The following is a 22,363-nucleotide window of genomic DNA, read 5'->3' as shown; positions in this document are numbered from 1 at the left end:
CTAGAGGGGATGAAATATAAAGGGTGGTTCATTAATAACACTCCACTAGAAACTCCAATGGCAGTATCTTATGTCCTGTGGGATGGCTCAGTCTGCTAGTGTGGGTGTAGTTGTGGCAATGGGAGTAGGGAATTAATAAATGATGCAGGGCAGATACTGATAACACTGAGCCGGCCCAACAACGCACGAGAAATTGCCCAATAGAGTGGATGTGGAGAATATTAGCCGTTCAGTACATTTAAGTTAGAGATCAATATTTTTAGGTGGAACAGGAGGCTTCACAGCACCTCTTATTCATTTATTTTGCATATTACACCTCAATATTTCTCCGTTATATACCGGTATCATTTCAATATAAAAAACTGGCACCAACAACATACAAGAAAATATTGATGTGTAATGTGCAGACTAAATCACAAAGGAAGAGGTGTTACAAAACTTCCAAAGCCACTCAAAACACAACCCACAGCCTTCACTGGCCCCTCCACCACCTGACATCTCCAAACTGATAAAAATAATCCCTTGGTAGCAAAGAATAACATAAATTACAGTCTCAGGCTTCAACCCAAGGACATCACGTTTTATTTTGTTCTTGCTGCTACTAGATAATTTTATTTAACTGAGGAGGTGACATAATGATGGGATTAATGAGGCCTATCTCTAACCACTCCAGTTTCAAAAAACTCTCCTGAGCTGAATAAAATCATCTGAAAACAGCAAGAATAATATCAGGTTACATCATCGGTGTGAAGGGGTACATACATTTTATATCTATACATATATAATGTAAGTAAAAACAGGGTTGGAATCTAGTGTTACCATGCAAAGTACGACATAGACATAAAGTAAATATGTATATATATATATATATATATATATATATATATATATATATATATACACACACAGTATAGCCCAATTATATGCTATATGGACGCAGACATTGCAAAAAAGGACTACTTAATAAATGATTTGCAACAGTGCTTGCTAAACGCTATATCGATAACCAATAAGAACAAGGTCTACCATCTATCACTGCAATGATATACGTTTGTATTTCATTCTTGCTACCACCACATGATTCTACTCAGCTCAGGAGACTTATAAAGGTGAACGGGGTTGGATATGGGGAAGTTGTCTGGGTGGCTTAGGAAATTTTACAGCAATGTTTCCTTGGCAATTTACTCTGCATATTACATCTCAATATCCTCTTGTCCATTGTTGATGAAAACCATGACAATATTAAAATGATATAAATAACAAACAAGAGAATGCTGCATTGTAATATCCCAAATAATTCACCACAGAAAGAGGTGCTATGAATTCTTTTAGACCACCCGGATATGCCCAAGTCTCTTCACTGCCTTCACTATATATATCCATCCTAAACTGAAACCCCAGTAGTGAAGGGATTAATTGAGACTGTTCCTAACCCCTTAACTTTACGAGTTCTCCTTTAAGCTCAATATTATCTCTTGGCTGTAGTATGAATACCATATACAAAGGTACCATCAAGGTGAAAGTCTACTATGATAATTTGAAAGGTAAACACACACCGAAGTGGGGATTTAAGTTTACCAGTGATATATTGTGGAGAAATGGGAAATCGTACATCTTGAGAAAATACAGGAAAAAGCAATGATCAATAATCCTTAGTACAAAGCTATAAGTGGACCAGTAATTTCTGTCACTACCTGATTATATAAATGTCCTTCAAATCCCTCCCAATCCCCCAAAAGGAAGATGGTGGACTGCAGAAGGGCAAATTCAGCCAACAGTCTACTGGGTTCATAGCCACATGAACCTGGGGCCACAACAACAGCAATAAAATAAAAAATCTTCCACTCACATCCCCATCACCCCAGTATGAATCTACCCTCACCTTCACCTACTGGCAATTTGTTTACCTTAAGGTCATTATCTTACAGGCAAAGGAGGCACTGTGGCACCTTTTTCTCGGCAATTATTATCCACCTTACACCTTCATATACTCTTTTCCATATTTAATATAATTTTAGTACAGTATTAACAAAGAGTAATGCAGATGATGATTAAAAAAAAAAAAAAAAGGTACAACATGAAAAATAAACAACCGAGGAAGAGGTGCTACAAAGACTCCTATGCCACTCAGTATACGACCTTTATATAATCAGTGGGATGCGTACTGGCATTGGCTTTGATTTCTAGGGGTTACTGATTATTGCTCTCAAGTGTACATACTGTAGATAACACCTGTACTGTGATACTGTAATGATCAATTTACCTACATCACTTCTTCTTTATCGCGTACTGCAGAACTCAAATGTCACAAAACTGCACAAACCAATATTAACCTTTTCAATCGGGTGACATACCTGACTAATTCTTGCTACCTCCATGATTTAATTCAGCTTCAGGCAGACTCTTACATCTGGAGGGGTTAAATATGGCCTTTATAAACCCCTTCAATACCCAAAGTCTTTCCGAAGCTGAATAAATTGTTTGGTAGTAGCAAGAATAAACTAAAAATGGTGTCACCTGGATCCAAAAGGTTACGAGCAAATCTAAAAACTCCAGCACTCAAAATAAGCATTAATGGCAAATGTTAAAATCAAAACACACTGCAGTCTAATTATGCAGTTATGTAAAGCTCACAGAACTCAATTTTTTCACTACCCTTCTAACATAATTCCTCGGCATCTATAACACCGAAGGCCATAAACCAAAGCCCATAAGGACACATTAAAATACTAACCAATCCATACCATATATCTACTCAAAATTGCTATCTACTCATCTATCTACAGTATCTATCTATCTATCACTTTATATGTCTACTTATCCTTAACTGTATCTGACTATCTGCTTATCTAATGACAGGTCTATTTGTTCATCTATCATCGTATCTGCATCCTATCTATCTACTGTATCTACAAATCTATCAAAAAGCTCGGCAAATTATAAAGACAAAGCTTATAATAGAGATCTGAGTTTACCTGTATATCTCCTCCTGTCCACTAACAATCATACTTACAATAGCAACATGTAAATTCAGTAAGAGCCAATTCCGTATTACTCCACTGAGGTATAGGGACATGAGGTTAGACTACCACGTACCAAATTAACTTACGAGATTTTAATTTATTTACCAACCCATTTGTGTTCCCTACGTGTCATCAAGTAGGTTGGCGGAGGGTTAGTGCCCCTCCCCGTAAAACAACAAACTCAGAGACAAACACCCACCCCTCATGGGATTAAGGTGCCTGGCTATAGATACACAGATAGACTCATTTACTCTACTGTTCTTACTTATTTTTTAAGTCTAGATGCTTTTGCTGAGTGTTGAAAAGGCTTTGCTGTAATGGGGTTGGAACTAGTCTCCATTAACCCCTTCAAAACCAAATTTCATTCCCTAAACTGAGTCAAATATCCGTAGGCAGTAAACATATAAACAACACATCATCCAACTGAAAGACTTGCTCTCTTCAATCGGGTAAACCTTTATTATTATATTCCTGATCCACCAAAATAAATGCAATTATATCTGGAATGATTAATTGTGGCTGTAACTGACCTCTCCAGTTTAAAATATCACCCCTATGCTTAATGGAATCTTCTGGAATCATGAAGAATTTTTAAAAATCTGAATCAAAGGGTTACATTATGACAGCACTCATCATCATCATAACCTCTATTTCCCATAACAGAAAAATCTCTAGCCACCTTTAGGCTCTGAACCCCAGTGCTACAGGTTCTTCCATCATGTAAAATACTGGCTATAATACAAGTTGGTTTGCTAAGGCTTTAATGACTTGGACTAAGGTAGCCTAGCCTTGGGTCCTCTTACGCCAGGAAGTAGTGTGGGATTGGCTGTTACCATTCCAGTCGTGGTGAAAGCTAGGCACAATTTGAAGTCTATCCATAATAAATGACAGTACAACCTCTCAAACCCAAAACTCTGATTTCCAAAAACCTCCAACTGACAAATTATTTTCCCTTCATATCTGAAAATCCGATTTTCAAAAATCACGAATTTCCAAACTATTCTTCGTGTAATACGGGGGTGTTGATATAGTTTCTCCTCACACAACCAAAGCATATTCAATCCTGCGATGTGAGATGATATTAATTTTGGCAACTTACCCAATGCTGTTACATGAGATACTGACTGTCTGTGTGTATGTGTGTGTGTGGGGGGGTCTGGCTGTCTGTGTGTATGTCTGGGTGGGTGTCTGACTGTGTATATGTGTGTGGGTGGGTGTCTGACTGTGTATATGTGTGTGGGTGGGTGTCTGACTGTGTATATGTGTGTGGGTGGGTGTCTGACTCTCTGTGCACTAACTCCTCCTACACTATTTCATGGATTTGAATGAAACTTCCCAAGTACGGTACATTCATCTGATTATTCTGAAGGTCTTCCAATAATGTACATACAGTTTTCCAACCATCATTTTTAGGAAGGTCAGCCCCCTCACAAAATCAAAAATTCTCAGTGAAGGGTGGGCTGATGTGGCTTTAATATCAAAGTACATGTTGTGTAACGGACCCTGATCCATAATGCGAAATTTGGGTAGCACGACTCTCAACAATTCTCGGGGGGGCCAACTCCTCCCAAAAACAGAAATGATCAGAAATAGGGAAAAGTGAGCACATGGATTTCCATGAAACTTCGCAGGTCAGTTCATCTGGTTCCTTGATAAGTCTTCCACTGCATAAAATTTTCCACCATTATTTTTCAGCCCTCCCTGCAAAACTTATCAAGGATATAATACTGGGGAAGGAAAGCAGACATCACTTTGATATCTTAGTAAATGTTGTAGCATGGACTACCATCCACTAACTACTACTACTACTACTGGTACAGTGGCCTCACGTCCAATACGTTTCTGTGGTACTGATCGCCTTTAACACGGTAGACACTCAAAATATTCAATTTAAAAAAAGAAGAAGTTTTGTATGGATAATTTATGAAATCTGAGAAGTTAGCCAAGAGAGATGCAGTGGCAAAAAAAAAAAAAAAAAAAAAAAAAAAAAAAAAATGGTTTGTGTGTTGCATCACTGAGTGTCAGTCTCCCTGTGTTCTCTGGCATATTGGGAAAAACTGCAAAGAAGCTCCCATTAATACGATAAATGCTGACATTTTATGACAGGGATTATCTTTCATTATAGTATGATTCATTTACAACACCCAAATTCTATAGAAATAATACGTGTTATTAAAAATCACCAAGTTAGGTTTGTTGACATTTACAGTGGCATCCTAATCGTTCAATTCAAACCCAAAATTCATTCATCCCCAAACTGTTCCAGTTAGTTATGTAAGGTTAAATTAAGTTAGGTTAAGCTGAATTAGTTTAGATCCTGTTGGGTTAGTACGGATGAATAATTAGTGATGGACTGACTTTGGAACTGAATCAACCTGAAAGTCCAACATGGTGTGTGGTCACATGCCTCAATTTGTGTTTCGTCTCTCTCTCTCTCTCTCTCTCTCTCTCGTGTGCTTGTGTGTGTTAAGGTATGTGCATGTACATGTGTGTCTGCACAAGAGTGCAAGTGTGTGTGTGTGTGTGTGTGTGTGTGTGTGTGTGTGTGTGTGTGTGTGTGTGTGTGTGTGTGTGTGTGTGTGTGTGTGTGCTTTTCAATTCTGAATGAGACACAGGACCACCTTTTAAAAATTTACAGATTTTTTTTTACCTTACCTTTCGGCTGATTTAGTGACCATAAGATGCAAAGATATGCATTTCCGAGTATGGAGATCCGTCAACAAACAAGGAAATACGGTATCATTACAGAAGCGATATGTCAGGCCAGATTAGGATAACTTGGTTAGGTAATGATAAAGTAGGTTAGGTAAAGTTAGGATAAATTAGGCTGGTTGCTATAAAAAATTTAGGTTAGGTTTGGATAAATAAGCACTGATAAGGATACCATAAGTTGTTCAAAAATGGTGTGCTAAGAAGGCGTCCGTCTGAATATGTGCACCACGTGATGGCCTCCGTCTGTGTTGGCGCCATTAGGGAATGAAAACAATGCTGCTTTTTTAACGCTTTTCACCACTTTTAAAAGAAATAAAAAATTGAAACTTGAAAAAGCACTCAGAAATATTTAAAGAATCCATGCAAAGCAAGGGCAAAGAAGAAAACAGAAGAAAACTGCAAAATAAGGTGATCCTATGTCTCATTCAAAATACCTTTTATTCTTTTCTGTGCTACCTGCCTTCATTTATCATGTCACACAATAAACCCATGCTGTTTCAATACATATGCTGTTAACTGTATTTTTGTAGCTCTGCCTATCCTTGTTTAGTGCATTCTAGGGATTTTTGTGAACTGAATTAAGTGCTGTGAGGTCTAAATAATTATCCCCATGAGGTTTGGTATTTGTTCAGTATGGAATTAGTTCAGTATGGCAGTGCTGTCTAATCTAATTACAGGTATACCTCGATATACGATACCCCCTAGATGCGTTACCCCAGCTTAGCGATGGGGGTAGAAATACCACCATACCCCACCTAACGATGGCCAAAACCTGGTTTAACGATGGGTTTTCATTTTCTTTTACCGATTTTGATGATATTTTAGACTAAAATTGTGTGTTTAGGTTGATATATAAACTGTCTTTAAACTTAGATTAATGTCTTTTAGCCATAGGTGGGGTGAACACTGTCATTTTGGGGTACAGTTTACTAAGCTTGATTTTTTCCAGCATTGTATTTGATGATTTTCAGATTATATTTGTTGGTTTTATTGAGTTATCTACAGGTGTTAGGTTTCGGTTAGCTTCTTTTACAAATGTTAGGCCATTCTGATTGGTTTTACACTTGTTTTTGGACTCATTTGGGTGGGTTTAGGACTTGGTAGGGGGAGAAACCCGAGGCTTAAAAAACACATCCCTATACTTTACACGTTAACTCTACCCTGATATACGATAGCCTGCCTAATAATGGGTTCTTACTTAACCTATTGCATCATTAAACCGAGGTATACCTGTACTATACTGGACATAAGGTCTCTGTACTACTACTACTACAACTACCATTACTAGTACTGCCAACATTACTGCTACTACTATTACTATTATTGCTGCTGCTGCTGCTATCCTATACTACTAGTACTACTATCTGTACCACTATTACTATTACTACTATTACCTGGGATACCACCTCATCACATATGCCACCACTGCAATTATGTGGCTGCCACATCAGGATAATAGCTTATCTTATGACAGTATTGTATTATTATCTTGAAATTCTTTGAAATCAGACAGAGCCAGGATTCCGAGGGCTTGAATGGTGAATTAATAGAAATGTGGCCCATTGGATTGGGCAAATTTGGGCAGTCTGGATGTTGCTACTCCTCACCCCTGCCCTAGGGTCGGAAAGAAGGTCCGGATGATGATGATGATGACTTTGAAATCACTAAGCACATCGCAGGACTGGGTATGGTGTTTGCATGTTTTCTCTGAATGCACAAGAAGAATCTCCACATCTACTTTACTGAAGACAAAGTTTATTTTGTGGATAAGTACAGCAACTGATGAAATACCTGTATTACTAATACACAGTAATTCACTGCATTTACTATTCATGGTAATGCAGGCTATTTTTTATATAATTTTCAAATAATTATCATTATTGTTCTATTTTTCAAAATATTCCATTTTCTGTAAAGCCTTTGGACTCCAGAATTTCGAATTTGGGAGTTTGTACTGCAATGTAACTAAACTGAAGCAAGTTTTACATACATAATCTAAAATCTATAACACATATTCCTATAAAGCTCCCCTTATCATCTAGACTTTACTAACTAGACTAACAACAGACTATTTCACTCAGCTGATAGAAACCCTACACAGGTCAAAGGCACACCCCTTTATTCCAAACATGTATTTGTCTATTTTACTGCTGCTAACACCAGACAACTTTATCCAACTAAGGACAAGCCTCAAGTAGTGAGGTGGTTAATGATGGCTATATCTAACTTCACTAGTCTATCCTAAAGTTATTATAACTGTCTGGAAACAGCAAGAATAAAGTAGAAAACATGTACCAGACTGAAGGGATAAAAAAAAGCCCTGATCATTATAGAGGAATCTGTAGTCAAGAGGCAGCTGGTTTCACGTAGTTGAGAAAAAAACCTACATGACTGGAAGGCTCGGGAACCCGTACTATTACTTATATTCAATCTGACATCAGTCTGTTTCTTTACCTGATAAAAACTACACAGTCAAACAATCAAAGCTGACCTGAACCTCAATTATCATTATTTTGAAAAACCTGGGAGAGCAAAATGGTTACTGCTATCCTATTTACTAATCTAACCATTTTCTTTAGTGTCTTCAATTCAATGACTTAATTTATGGTTAATCTTTGCTATTTTCAGATGACTTTATTCAGCACTGGAGATGTTTTTTAATATGAGAGGCTGAATTTAGGGGACACTCCCAACCTGAATAAAATAATCTGGAAACAGCAAGAAAAATAAATAAATAACATCACTGGATTGAAGTAATTAACTGAAGTAACCCATCACAGCCTAAGGAATGTTGCAGCTCTGACTTCTAAATTCAGCCCAACATCAGTTCATTCTGCATAGCTGGGAGGTGACCTATATCCACATCCTTAATAATACTAATCCATTTTGTCCTACAGTTCAGAGTTTTGCATTTATATTTAGGCTAATACCAGTTCACTTTGCCTGATAGAAACCCTACACGACTAAAGTTGTCCTGATCGTCTTCAATTTCCATACGACGGGGCAACAGATGGAGGTGGTATAATCACCTACCTGGCAGCTTCTTGGTCCTGAATGATGCGTTGGTGATGCAGGTCTTGGAGAGTGGAGTGGTGGTGGTGGTGGAGGGGGTCAGGGCAACACTGATACCCATTGGACCATCACTTGGCTGGCCTGGGGGTGAAGAATAGCAAATACGGATGTGTAGAACTAACAGAGAATGATTAAGACTGTGAAAGAGAGAGAGGGGATTAGGAGGATAGAGAGAGCGACAGAGACAGTATAAGGTGGAGTGTATGGATAGTGAGGGACTGACTAGGAATAAGTGTGGCGGTGGTTGTTGCTGTGATGGTGGAGGATAATAATGCTCTGCTGATACCCACTGCCCTATCACCTTGTTGGCATGGGGACATAAGAGACTTGGGAATATGTGGGGTGAATGGAGAGAGACTAAAAACGAGAGTGAGGTGACTGGAGGAGAGGGGGCAAAGGAGAGAGAATATAATGTGGAGTATATGGAGAGTGTGAGATTAATTAGGGAAGTATATGAAGATGAGGTTGGAAGGAGTGGTGTAGTGGTGGTGATGGTGAAAGGTTAATGTTACACCAATACCCACTGGTCTGTCACTTGGCTGGCCTAAGGAAGGAGAATATGTATCAAAATATACATAACGGGATAATGATCACTGCATTTAACTCTAAAACGCTTTGTACATGCTTGTGAGTGTAAGTCTTGTTCACTTCATGGCAGCTCTCCATGCTACACAATCTCTGGCAGCATCCTGTTTAGTCCCTTAACCCTTTAACCGCGGGTGTCATTCCAGAATGACGTTGCAAAAACTGGACCAAACCGCGGGTGTCATTCTCGAATGTTTGTGAATATTTTGAATACCCTGCGTTTTTTCCGTGCGCCAATTGTTTCAAGGGAGAGTAGCTATTAAGTTCTTTCACTCCAGCCGACCCCCACCTCCCTCTTCCCCCCCCTGGGGCCCCACCTCCCACCCCCTGGGCCCCCCACCCCACCCCGGACCAAACACGCATCAGTATCTGTCCAGCTGTGTGAGTGACAACACTGCTGATGTGATAGTGAAGTGCAGGCAATTACAGTGCCTTTTACCTGCCTTAGTGAACACAGAGTGGGTGTTTATCGTATGTGCAGTGTTCATATATGTTTATAGTATTATTATCAGAATGAGGTTGGCATTTGGTAATGGTGTGTGAGCGAAAAATAGTGATTACAACACCGCTGATATGGCAGTGAAGTGCAGGCAATTACAGTGCCTTTTACCTGCCTCAGTGAACACAGAGTGGGCGTTTATCGTATGTGCAGTGTTCATATATGTTTATAGTATTATTATCAGAATGAGGTTGGCATTTGGTAATGGTGTGTGAGCGAAAAATAGTGATTACAACACCGCTGATGTGGCAGTGAAGTGCGGGTAATTACAGTGCCTTTTACCTGCCTCAGTGAACACAGAGTGGGTGTTTATCGTATGTGCAGTGTTCATATATGTTTATAGTATTATTATCAGAATGAGGTTGGCATTTGGTAATGGTGTATGAGCGAAGGTAATAGTGTGTGAGCGAAAAATAGTGATTTTACACCCCTCACTTCTAACGGCACTGCCCGTCCTGTGAAAGACAACAAAGTCATGAAACCTACATCAATGGAAAGCTGAAGGTTAGTACTTTCTAATGGTACCTTATTTTTTTCTCTAGCTTTATTCTGTGCAGAGTTATTAAGGTTTAAAGGTTTGTTTACATTTGGCTGAAACCCCCGCGGGAGAGGACAGTCAGATCAAAACAATACCCGCGGTTAAAGGGTTAACCCAGGGATAAGCTCGTAAGAACTCAATGCAAGTGCTCCTAGGTCCACCTCTTGGAGTTCTACCTTTCACATTCACACTCATGGAATGATTTCACATACTTTCTATCCTCCATTTTCTCCATATGTCTAGACCACCTTGATCTCCCACCTATGCATCACATCACCAATGCATTCAGTCTTAAGCCAATCCCTCAGCTGCTCATTCACAATTCTGCCATTTGTAGTTATGTCAAGCAGGGAAGCACTACACAATCATCTGGTCATCCTCAACTCTGTATGTTCAAACCTATGCATGTTCTGCCCCTTGACCGCCCAAGTTTTACTACCAGAAGGCATTACTCTTCTCCCACATGCAGTATACAATATTCTGTGTAGAGAATCCCATCAATATCTTAGTTTCCAAAATTATTTCATCCACTTTAACCCCCAGCAGAAATATCACCACCCAGATAAAATTCCACTCCAAAGGCAAATCTATGAAGTCTATCCAGCCCTCTCTCCTTATTCACCCCTACATGCAGTGCAATATAAACCTACCACAACCTGCACCCAAACTTTTGACACGACCAGATATCTCATGTACTCATTCACTGCAAAACATAAACTGAGACTGAAGTGCTCTCAAGATCCTTTGGACACACAAGACATGATCGCAAACTTTCCACCACCAGAGTATTACCCTATACGAGTGACCATTTCTTATAATCCACATTCACTGTCCTTACTCCAATTCATCTCTCCACTTCCTTAATCTTCATAGCCTCTCCCTCTCACTCTCTACAATCAACTCATCAACATACAGTCCAACAACTCCCAAGGCAGACCAGTCCTAAAGTCACCTAACAATGACTCAAGCACAATGATAAAACACCAGAGGGCTTAGAACCAATCCGAGGTGCACTACAACAGTAAATCAACTTACCACTGGGGTTGACCTTGAGTGAGTTCTTGATGCCGTTGGTAATAAGGAGGACATCCGGGAACAGCTCATACTGTGCCCTCATGTGTACATCCTCCAGCGCTTGTATACCCAAGCTTGCAAACTCATTAAACCTGCCGGAAACTAAATATTCAGGCTTTGGCTATATATATATAAAAAAAGTATATTATTTTCATTATCATCCTAGCTCTTATGCTCACCTATAGAAGGAGTAAGGTAACTGTCATCATCATCATCATCATCATCGTCATTATCTCTGATGCCTCCTGGGAAACCCGAAAGAGGATGGCCATGACAGAACTGCCTCCGGGCTGTTTTGTCCTCACGTATGTCTCCCATCCCTCAAACACTTTTCCCTCTCTCTCACCAATATAAAGCTCCACTATATCCTTCTATGCCACACATGGATGGCCTCTTTCCACACTATATTAAGTGTTCCCTCAAATGACTTTGTGACACCAATTTTATGTGCATGATATGTTCATACCAATTCAATGCTATTTCTCAACATTCTTTCAGAACTTATACAATGCATTCCTACTGCCCATTCTTCCATCCCAAATTATTCACAAATTTCTCCATTACTTGTATGCTGAACAAACTGTAAACACTGCACATATAAAACATGACTGGTTACTTGTACCAAATGAATAATAAGCAACAAAAAATATCAAACAATACCCTGACAATTTCTTACCAACAGTTCCATGACAATGCACAAGACAGCCTTCTGAGCTTCTACTGGCTATAATTCATATCATCATCATCATCACAGCATCATCAATAAACATCATAACTTTCCCTACCAACTAAGGATGTTGTGAAGCAGATGCCAGTATGTTACTAAATACCACGACCAGCTATACCACTGGAGAATTATCAAAGCTGGAACAGATGAGAGTGAAATTAAAGATTTAAATTCCCTCATCTGGAGCAGTCAACTTTAATTCATTCTCATATGCTCCAGGAGATTTTATTTATGTTAGGAAGGATGTGTAGCAGTGAAGGGTTAACTATAGCTAAATTTAACCCCTCCAGTTCAAAAAGTTCTCTTCATGTAATAAAATTGCCTGGCAGTATTAATAATGAAGTATAGATGATGTCACCTGGTGCAGAGAGTTAAAAGCCAATGAATTTTGTACATCAGTAAAACCAAGACCATTATTTACCTTTATCAACAGAGATCAACATTTAACTTTATCAATGAGGTATAATAGAGGCTGAAAAAGAAAGCAGGGAAATTTAAGAACTTCAGACAAATAAGAGCAGATCAAAGCATGAGGCCACATTGTTTGCAAATCTATAACAGTGGAAATATTGCTCTTATATCATGCACAACCTACACACATTAATTCCTCATTGTAAGTTGATCACATTCCCAGCTCTACATGACCACCCCAGACTCTACACTACTTCAATAAATGAGGCGTCCAGAAGTCCAGGAAGAGAAGCACCATAAATAAAGGCCAGAATAATGCTGTTAAAGTTTATGAGGACAGGTAATCTTTGTAAGGAAAAGTTGCAGTAATTTTTTCCCCATGTACCATTAAAGGATATAAATGGTGCTGAAGAGGGATACTTTCATGTGGTGGCACCAATATAACCATGCAGCTCCAGTGCCCAGTTATATAAGTCCCCCAACTCCCTCCCTATCCCCCAAATGGAGGATGGTGGATGCTCTAGGAGGGCAACTTTCGGCCTGCATCCACTGGGTTCACATTTCGGATGAGCCAGAGGTTGCAACTACTACTATTGCATAAGAAGCTGGAAGGAGGCTAGAAGGAGAGAGAGGTGCTTTTCTCTATAATAAATACTGAAATCTCACTTTAGGACATACTGGTGTCTATCTGCCTTCACTTCTGGATGCCTTAATTTACATCAGGGGCAGGAAAGTTCGTCATGTCAACTCCCTGTCATTGTTGTTAGGGATACTCTTTCTCTGGAACTACTGTGCATTAATCTAGCACTGATATTTCAACATAAGGATTGTGGCAACCTACTCAACCTTAAATTTCAAAAGTTTAAATTTCAAAAGTAAAAGATGTAATAATTTTTAGAATAACTATTTCAAGACTGATTTTTTCTGGATGAGACATCTTGCAGTCCACTCACCCTTATATTTCTAAATCAAATTAGTTTTCAGAATTCATTTACTGATCTTTATTTCACTAACAGTTTCCCTACACTGGAAATGACACAGTCCACTCGCCTGTGCCTTTCAAAAGCACATGGTAATGAAATTTTTAAGTTCTCCAAATTCTATCTATCTATCTATTGCCAGACGCCTCAATCCCGTTTGGGGTGGCCACAAACAAATCGCCTCCAAGTCGCCCTGTCCCCCGCCATTTCACTTCCTTGCTCCCAACTCACACAAATTACGTTACTCTGATCTAAATTTTGTGACCATCTAAGTAAACATTTGCAAAATTGTGACACCAACAAAACAACTAATTCATGAATCTATTTACCCACATCTTCACTATACAAGGAAGTTACAATGAATTATTATTATACAGAGTGAACTGCAAAGAAGTTCATGATAAGTTATATATGATGTGCTGTAACTGGAACCATAGGATGTGCCTCTGGGAGAACATTATTGATGCTCATGTCATATAATTGAACTCATCTGCATTTGTGGTTCAGTCATAATGGTGGACACTCGAAGCACTTCCTGTTTACAAGCTATTTTTATCATTTTGCCCTATGGTTCCAGGGTATGGGGACGTCTTGTATATCCATGTTAACATTTTCACACTGAACCCTATCAACGAACTAGAAAGGATGTCACTGATATTCAAAGGGTACATCTCCCTGTCCTCTTCCTTCACCACCAGTATCACACAGGCAGGGGAAGAGACAGAGGGTGAACTGTAGGCTATGGCAAGAAAGAGATGAATGAGATGGAACCAAGCATATCTCCATCCATCCACTCAATCCATTACTGTATACTGGGATAATACAGTACTGGACTGGATGAAGGGCAAGGCATAGATAAGGCACTAAGCACTAACAGAGGAAGGAATATACCATAACTACTATTACATTATGTCCAAGGTTCAAGTTGCCTCTGTTGACCTTTGACGACTGAAATGGGATAAGGCATAAGAAGCTTTGGGGGAAGAAGGGTTGTGCCATAACTACGAATACATTAAGTCCTCATTATAAGACACCTTTCTTTAGATTGTTTCATATTATTAACTACTGGGTCATCACTACACTCCTTTTACTCTAACCTGGCCTAAAATTGCCACCTCTCCATCTTGAATGTTAAGTTGCGACATATTATTAACACTAGAATATGATGAAATGATATGGAAAGGGTGTAGAGCTGCAGTACTCTCTTATTCTGCCACTGAGGTACATGAAAAAAATGCAAATGAATGGAAATCTGGGCCAAGTCAAGGTGAAAAAACTGCAGGAGGGTGTCTTTTCAACCTATTCTTGTTCCCTCTGAATGATTTTCCCCTTCCCTATGACATGCTATTCCCAAGGTGAATAAAATAATTGGAAGAAAGACTGAACAAATATTAACAAGAAAATCTTGGGCTTTCGGGGTGACAGCCAAAGGAAGCTATGAAATTATTACTTGTTAATTTTTCAAAGGTGTCTGTATGGTTGGTCTGTCAGTTCCCCCAGATTTTTAGTACCAGTTGTATGGAGCACTTTGTGATATTTTACAGCACAACCCAGGCTTATAATGAGGACTGTGTATATAGTAGGAGGTCATTCTGGCCCCCAATTCCATCTATTCCCAAGTCCCTCTGGTTAGGTTGGAAGAGGTTAGGTTACGTATACAGTATTTAGGTTATTTTAAATGATGTTAGGTTAGGTTAGGTTAGGTTAGGTTAGACTTCATTAGGTTAAGTTAGGTTCAGTTTAGATTGTTAAAATGACTTACAGTACATTTGGTCAGGTTTGATTAAGCACTGACAAAATAAGGGAACAGACTGACACTAGGGCTAGACTGACCAGAAAGGATTTACAGTATAGTGGTTCTCTACTACCCAGCTGTGAAGGGGTGGAAGGGAAAATAAAAATATATAAACACATAACAAGCAGTCCCCATTAGACGTGAGACAAGTTCTAAAATTAGGTGAAACTTCCAAATACACGTCATAGGTAGAACGGGACTCTAATCGGCAATATTTCTTCACTTTACTAACGACTAAATAAAAAAATAAAAAAAAATCCATCCATCCATCATTCAATTCTATGTTGCCCCATGAGGAGTGTAGGAGGAACAAAAATAATAAAAAATGGTGCTAATAATGAGGGATGCCTGGAACAGATAAACAGGACTATATATGGATTTAGCCCCAGAGGATAGCTGCCATCTAAAGTCAGTGTTGGTCACCCAGCTGTAAAATTGAAAGAGTCATAATTATAACTGTACTATATCAGAATTATAATACTGTGGAGTATCCTAAACCCATTCTCATAATCTACTCGTGGTACTATTGTAAGTATCTGTTCATTCTGGAAAAAAAATAATGAGTATAACAGTTATGCAAATTTTCCATAAAACACATTAAATTCATGCTAAATAGTGTTGATATCAATTTAGCTTGAAAAACACCATATTGATTTAGAGAAAACGGGAATTCATACACACATACATATATACTTGTATGGTTTAAGCACGTTAACTTCAATGCCAATGTACTGTGGTGTAACACATGCAATGGATCACAGTAATATAAGCAGTACTTTTGAATAATGGATTACTGAATCTCTGATACTCCAAGTGAGTTATGTGACAAGCTGAAACAGTCAAACAATACAGCCTATGAAAATATGGGTAAAAGTAAAAAATATATACAGTAAAAAAAATGAAAACAAAGAAAAAAAAATTATATATTAAAGCAATGTATTTTCTTCAGGTATGTCACTTCTTCAACATTATCCAAGTTTGAACAGTGGTGACTCAACCGCCCAACATTTGTGTTGCAAGCAGCCCCATACCTCCCATAGCAGAAGGCTTCCTTTCTCCTTTGGTTCAAGTCCCCAGTGAGATCCAACAGCTGTGTTATTAAGGATGAGTGCACGGAGGTGTAAGCAAACCTCAAATTTTTTCAGGGCAACTACTAAACCCATGTGATTTTCTAAAATGATTCACCAATGACAAAGAATGGTCAAATTTCTAAAATGATTCACCAATGACAAAGAATGGTCAAATATTCTATCATCACAACATGCATCAGAAATTATTATAAAACCTGGTGGTTTGTCCAAACCTTCGCACTTTCAGTTTTAGCAATATGGCCAAAAAGCCTCATTATATATTTTTAAAAGGTAAAATGTGCAAATGAAATAAACATGGAGGAATTTTTCTAATTTTGCTACTGCACATAAGGAAAAGCTAGAAAAGTTTTTAAGTAATTTCTATACATCTACAATTAAGTTGTTGGGAAGCACTGTACACCCATCAAAATGTTTTACACCCCTGGAGTACACTGGATACTGAGAATATCAGAAAATTCCTGATACAAAAAAGTATTAAGGTGGTATTGACAGGGATAAAGGTTGGCAAACTATTCCACAGCATCTACTTCAAGCTTATGTGCATCGCCTTGCTCCCTGATGCATCAAAGAGAAATGTCTATGGGCCAAGAAATATACTAAGCATCTCTAACATCAGGAATATCAGCCAGCAGAGGGGAAAAAACATTTACAAGAGATGAAACATTAAATGAACTTCTGTCCCCAACTGCAGCTTAAAACTACAGTACTGTACATAAATGCCTGTCTTGACATTTATGCAATTTTGTAAAGTAAAAACTCTGGATGTTTCCATTAAAAAGAAATACCAAGGGCAATAACTGTGCTTTCATCCGGATATAACGGTCACTAAGAAATACCAAGACATTAACTTACATCACAGGGTACCCATATACCACCAATCTTCATGAAAGTTTTAGTTAAGTGCAGTAAGGGGCATAGTACTATTTTTGAGGGGTTTGCAGTAGTTTGGAATACATCTGGTGCTTCTGTTTAAGGAGTGAAAATGGTGCTGAGACACAGAGCATCTGTAAATACAAGGGAGAAAGGGAACTACAGTAGAACATTTAACAAATAATATACAAGTCCTTGTTAAAAGTCACTACTGGGTGTGTCACTTTTTCCCCCTGCTAAATAGAGTAAGTCACTTTTTCTCTCTTGGTAATTTACAGTAAAACTGCCAGTTAAAATTCATCTGGTACCTATATAACTGATCTGGACGCTTTACCCAAATTGCTGTACCCATACTGTGGAAAATAATGTGATATTTGGATGACATCCCACCAGTTAACAATACTATATTATGTACATTTATCCTGGGCAAAAACTGTCATTTAGCCATCTTGAATGCTGACCTTGAACAACAGATTAACACTAGAATACATTGTTAGTGATGAAGTGCCACAGAAAGGATGTAAACTCACAGTATTGTTTTATGCTGCCACTATGCTATGTGAAATATGATGCAAAAGAACAAAAAGCACCACCAAGTTATGGCTGACAAACTATGGTTGGATGGGGAACGTGGTGAAGATATTATAAAACACATTCATGACTTAAAACAAGGACCATCTGTACATATACTACAGTACAGTATATATATAACAGTAGCCAGATAGACAAATCACCCCGTCTACATCATGCATGCATCTGTGGGGGGAAAATATAGAAATAAATATAAACAATAGGTTGAGATGAGGGCCCAAAGGACACAACCACCAGGGGTCATATTTATAAAGGCTCCCAACCATTTTCCATGACAAGCAAGTCTCGATAAGTAAAATATTAACAACGATTTTTATTTTTGTATTCTGCCACACCAATATTAATTCAAATTTGATTGCAGTGTCTACTAATGCTATGAGTAAAGACAAATCATTTTAATTTTCATTCAAACTTTAATGCAAAGGGTTTGACTGTGGTATGAGTGAAAACAAATCATTTAAATCCTGTATTCACTCTAAACTGACTGTGCAGTGTTTGACAGCCATACAAGTGAAGACAAATAATATTACAAATAATATTACTATTCACTCTTATTTCACTGTGAAGTATTTGGTGGTTGTATGGGTGAAAACAAACGTATATAAAACAACCATAAACAGAGCCTGAGATTAGGAGAGTTTATAAATACAGCCCCAGAAAAAAAAAGGGGGGGGAGGGGGGATCACCGATTCTGTCCGTCTCGGCTGCAAAACTGGCAACACTACCTTCGTAATTTGACATGGGGGCTATGGTAACACTGTCCGGCACAATTTGGCATGGCTGCAGGACACTGCGACCCTCCACCCTTGGCTGCGTTGTGGCTGTGTGGGGTAGGCGTGGTTATACAATTTTACTCTTACTTGCCCTAAACTTGCTACCACTCCATCTTGAAGGGGAAGCTGTTACAGTACATAAACACTAGAATATGATGCTACTTACAAAATGTGCTACAGAAAGGATATAGAGGCTGGTACTGTACTGTCTTTGCCACTTAGCTATGTTAAATAAGCTACAAAATGGAAAAACTCCAGCCAACATTAAGGTGAAACAACAATACAGTAGCTATGAGTTGGTGTGTGTGTTCAATAACAATGGAGAGAGAGAGAGAGAGAGAGAGAGAGAATTAGTAGGGCAAAACCGCAGGGTGGAAAAGAGGGTAGGGAAAAGGAGGGAAGTAGAGGACAGAGGAGAGGAAAGCAATACTACTCCCTATGCTGCAATGGCCCTAAACATTTCCTATGTCTGTGGTGCAAGAAAACAGGTTAAAATAAATCTTGTTTTCATCGTGTGTCTTGACCCACTTATACCTAACCAAACATCATGACATTTTAGCCACACAAAGTTTACACTGCACAATGAGGATTTCCAACCCACCCATCAAGCATAAGCATGCAGTAGGTGCAAAGAATGACCAAAGCTTTCACAATATTTCACATGACTCTTCTGGAATGTACGCTGTAGTCTACCAATCGGCACTTCCAGAATGCTATATGCAGCCGAGGGGTTAAGGAAATTAAAATAGGAGAGGAGTGGAGAGAAACAGCGAATGAAATACAAGAGTGCATGAAACAAAAGAGTGGAGATGTGAGTTGAGGGTTGATAAGGAGACAAAGAGAGAGAGAGAGAGAGAATGTGCAGACTGGACATATGATGGAAAATAACAGCGCTGTGGGTGAAGTGTATTAGTCTAGGCTGTGATGTAGTATAACAGGTGTCTGGAAACAACTTGAACTGAATCTGAGGCAGGAGAAGAATAAAGTACTGCTTGACCTGTAAATAAAGTACAAACATTAAGTCAATCCCACATTACACCTCTGATGTGAAGGGATCCAAGGTTAGGCTACCACAGTTCAGTATATTTAAGAGCGCATGACCAACCTACCTCCCCTTTTCATGATTAAAAAACACCATTCAGCTTTTAGGAACTGAATCTACAGTACATAAGGGCATCACTCTGACTGGGGTATTTCAACTATTGGGTCACCATGCTCCTTTCAAAATAAAGTGATTAGGTAAGTGAACCAAACAGATGAATCAAGTTTACGAGAGTTGTTTCAAATATGGCACATGAATTGGCTGTACCTTGTGAATATTAGCCAACTGAGGAACCTGTCAGAAGTGAAATATTAGTTAACTTTGTCCCTAACTGTGCAGGATATCATATTATGTAGTACATGATACAGTATAACGAACAATTACGTGTATCTATGGGATGTACTCTCGGTGGCATGAGACATTGTAACACCTCATCCTTAGTGATAATTTTATTCTGTTTATTACACCTTAACAATTTCCTGTATGTTATTTATACAGTTTCAGGTGTTTTTTATATTTATATTATTTTTTTTTAATGCAAGGAAGAAGGAACCAAAGGCCAGGAGCCAGCAAAACATTCCTTCCAAGAAAAAAACAAAAGCAATACAAAAAAAGAGCCAAATTCAAGAGCAGTTCCTTTCGAGATGCCTCAACACACTGCGTTTGAATGGCTGCAGATCAAAAGACGTAGGAAATACAGAGCGAAACAGTTCCAGAATTAGCCTATTTTCTTCAATAACATACATGATGATGCTAAGTCATAATGAACAGAATAAGTTGAAAAGGTGTTGCAAGTCCCCCATACTACTTAGAATACGACCCAATGACTGGTAATGAATTAGAGTGTATGTAGCAGCTAACACATACAAGCATCGTGCAGTATTAAAACAGTAGACTGGCAGGATCAACATGCACGACACATTCACAAAGATTATTACATGTTAATATGCAGCAACTGGTGACATCATTATCACCATCATCATCACCAGTAATACATGGGATGGGAAGGATTAAAAAAAGAAAAAAGAAAAAGAGAAAGCACAAAACTGAGAACTATGAAACGAGTGACCAGTAAAATGGCCGCTCAATCATTCACACATCACTTCCTTTGATATCTTGGTTCCACCTCACAATCAAAAGCCATCTGCACACATTTTTTCTCATTTATAAGTGAATTAGGTGTAGGGGAAGGGGAAAAAGGGGGGAGACTGAGGATGAGGTGCAGAGGTATATGAATGAGGGTGGTGTGAGCTGGAGGAAGGGCAGTCTAACGGCAAAGGACAAGGTTACAGAGGAGGTATGTTTGTACTAACCCATTACAGGATAGACATTAGACAACAGGTGGATAGATGTATACTTCACAGATACCCAAGGAATAGAGTTATTCTGTAGACTACCAAGTTAACAAAAGGTGTGCACTCCTTGCCACATCCACGCAATATACATTACACCCATCCTACTTAATCATCTGTTGATTTATCTGCATCTTCATATTCCTTACCTCCTTGTCTCACACGCTCGCTTGCAATATCAAACCAATTTTTTAACTTCCAACACCTCGTCCAACCACATGCTCTCATATATAGTGTACCGATTTTAGCGCCGTAATTAAATCAACTTTCTGATCATACAAAACAAGCCTACTATAATCTATCAATAAATAAGGACTGCCTAATTCCATATCTTGCACAAATCTTTCTAATTCTTTTTTCTTTAGAGATGTGCTTCCTACCCACCGTGGAATGGAGTCCTTTCCCTGACTACCAGGTCAAAAATGGGGTGCAAAACACTTGTCAAAAGCATCTCTGCCCATACATCACCCATCTAAGTGGATCCCTTGTCAATTCCTCAGCTTCATCACTTCTCACACCAAATATTAATAACCGCATGAACATAACAGTTTCATAAGCTCATTGTCTAGCACACAACAAGACATAGCATACCCTCATATAACAAAGCCATATAAAAGTTAGGCTTGCCATCTGGTGTGAAATAAATAACATACTCAACATCAAAATAAACCAAATCTGATACTGAGAGAAAGCTTAATCATAACATATACTAAAAGGAGATCTAAGCTACCAATACTGATATCAAGGAGCCAAATAAATCAAAGTAATCAAAATAATGTATCATACAGCACAAAAAAAAAGAGAAAAAACAGAGCATAAAGCTGACATCGAACGACAAAAAAATTAAAATACTGATCAAAGCATAACATCTAGCATTTACACCAACAACAGCCTTCCTGATAAAATCCCGAGTTAAAGTTTGCCAACAACATCCAGCCAGCATTTCTTAATTTCACAAACTCCACGATGTTTAATTTTGTTTTGTACTACATATTCTACTGCACAGGTATATTCCATGTACTGTAATACTTTTCACATAATTCTGCCATGGTAGCCGAGTGGTTAGTGTTGTTAGCCACACAGCTGCTGGCCCATACAAGTCAACACTCAAATCCTGGTGCAGGTATATGGTGACATTCAACTCGAGCATCCATTCAACTTTTGTGGGATGATTGGTTCAATCAGCATGAAGGGTAACATCCAGATGTAACTATGGTAACCACGATGA

General features: G+C 38.6%; 1 protein-coding gene across 1 annotated transcript in view; it reads right to left on the bottom strand.

The window, feature by feature from the left end:
• Hyccin (PI4KA lipid kinase complex subunit hyccin) overlaps positions 1-22,363 on the bottom strand; it is a 55,735-nt gene that overhangs the window by 16,813 nt on the left and 16,559 nt on the right. The window contains exons 7-9 of the mRNA XM_080272005.1: positions 18,694-18,789; positions 11,465-11,595; positions 8,769-8,888 (exon numbers count right to left, since the gene is read on the bottom strand). Coding sequence (XP_080128131.1) covers positions 8,769-8,888; positions 11,465-11,595; positions 18,694-18,789 — 347 coding nt within the window. The remainder of the gene's footprint in view (positions 1-8,768; positions 8,889-11,464; positions 11,596-18,693; positions 18,790-22,363) is intronic.

The sequence above is a fragment of the Coenobita brevimanus genome, chromosome 48 (assembly GCF_032717465.1).
Source record: "Coenobita brevimanus isolate Jiangsu-jjx chromosome 48, ASM3271746v2, whole genome shotgun sequence".
Taxonomy (NCBI): Eukaryota; Metazoa; Arthropoda; class Malacostraca; order Decapoda; family Coenobitidae; genus Coenobita; species Coenobita brevimanus.
This window is presented reverse-complemented; position numbering and strand designations above follow the sequence as displayed.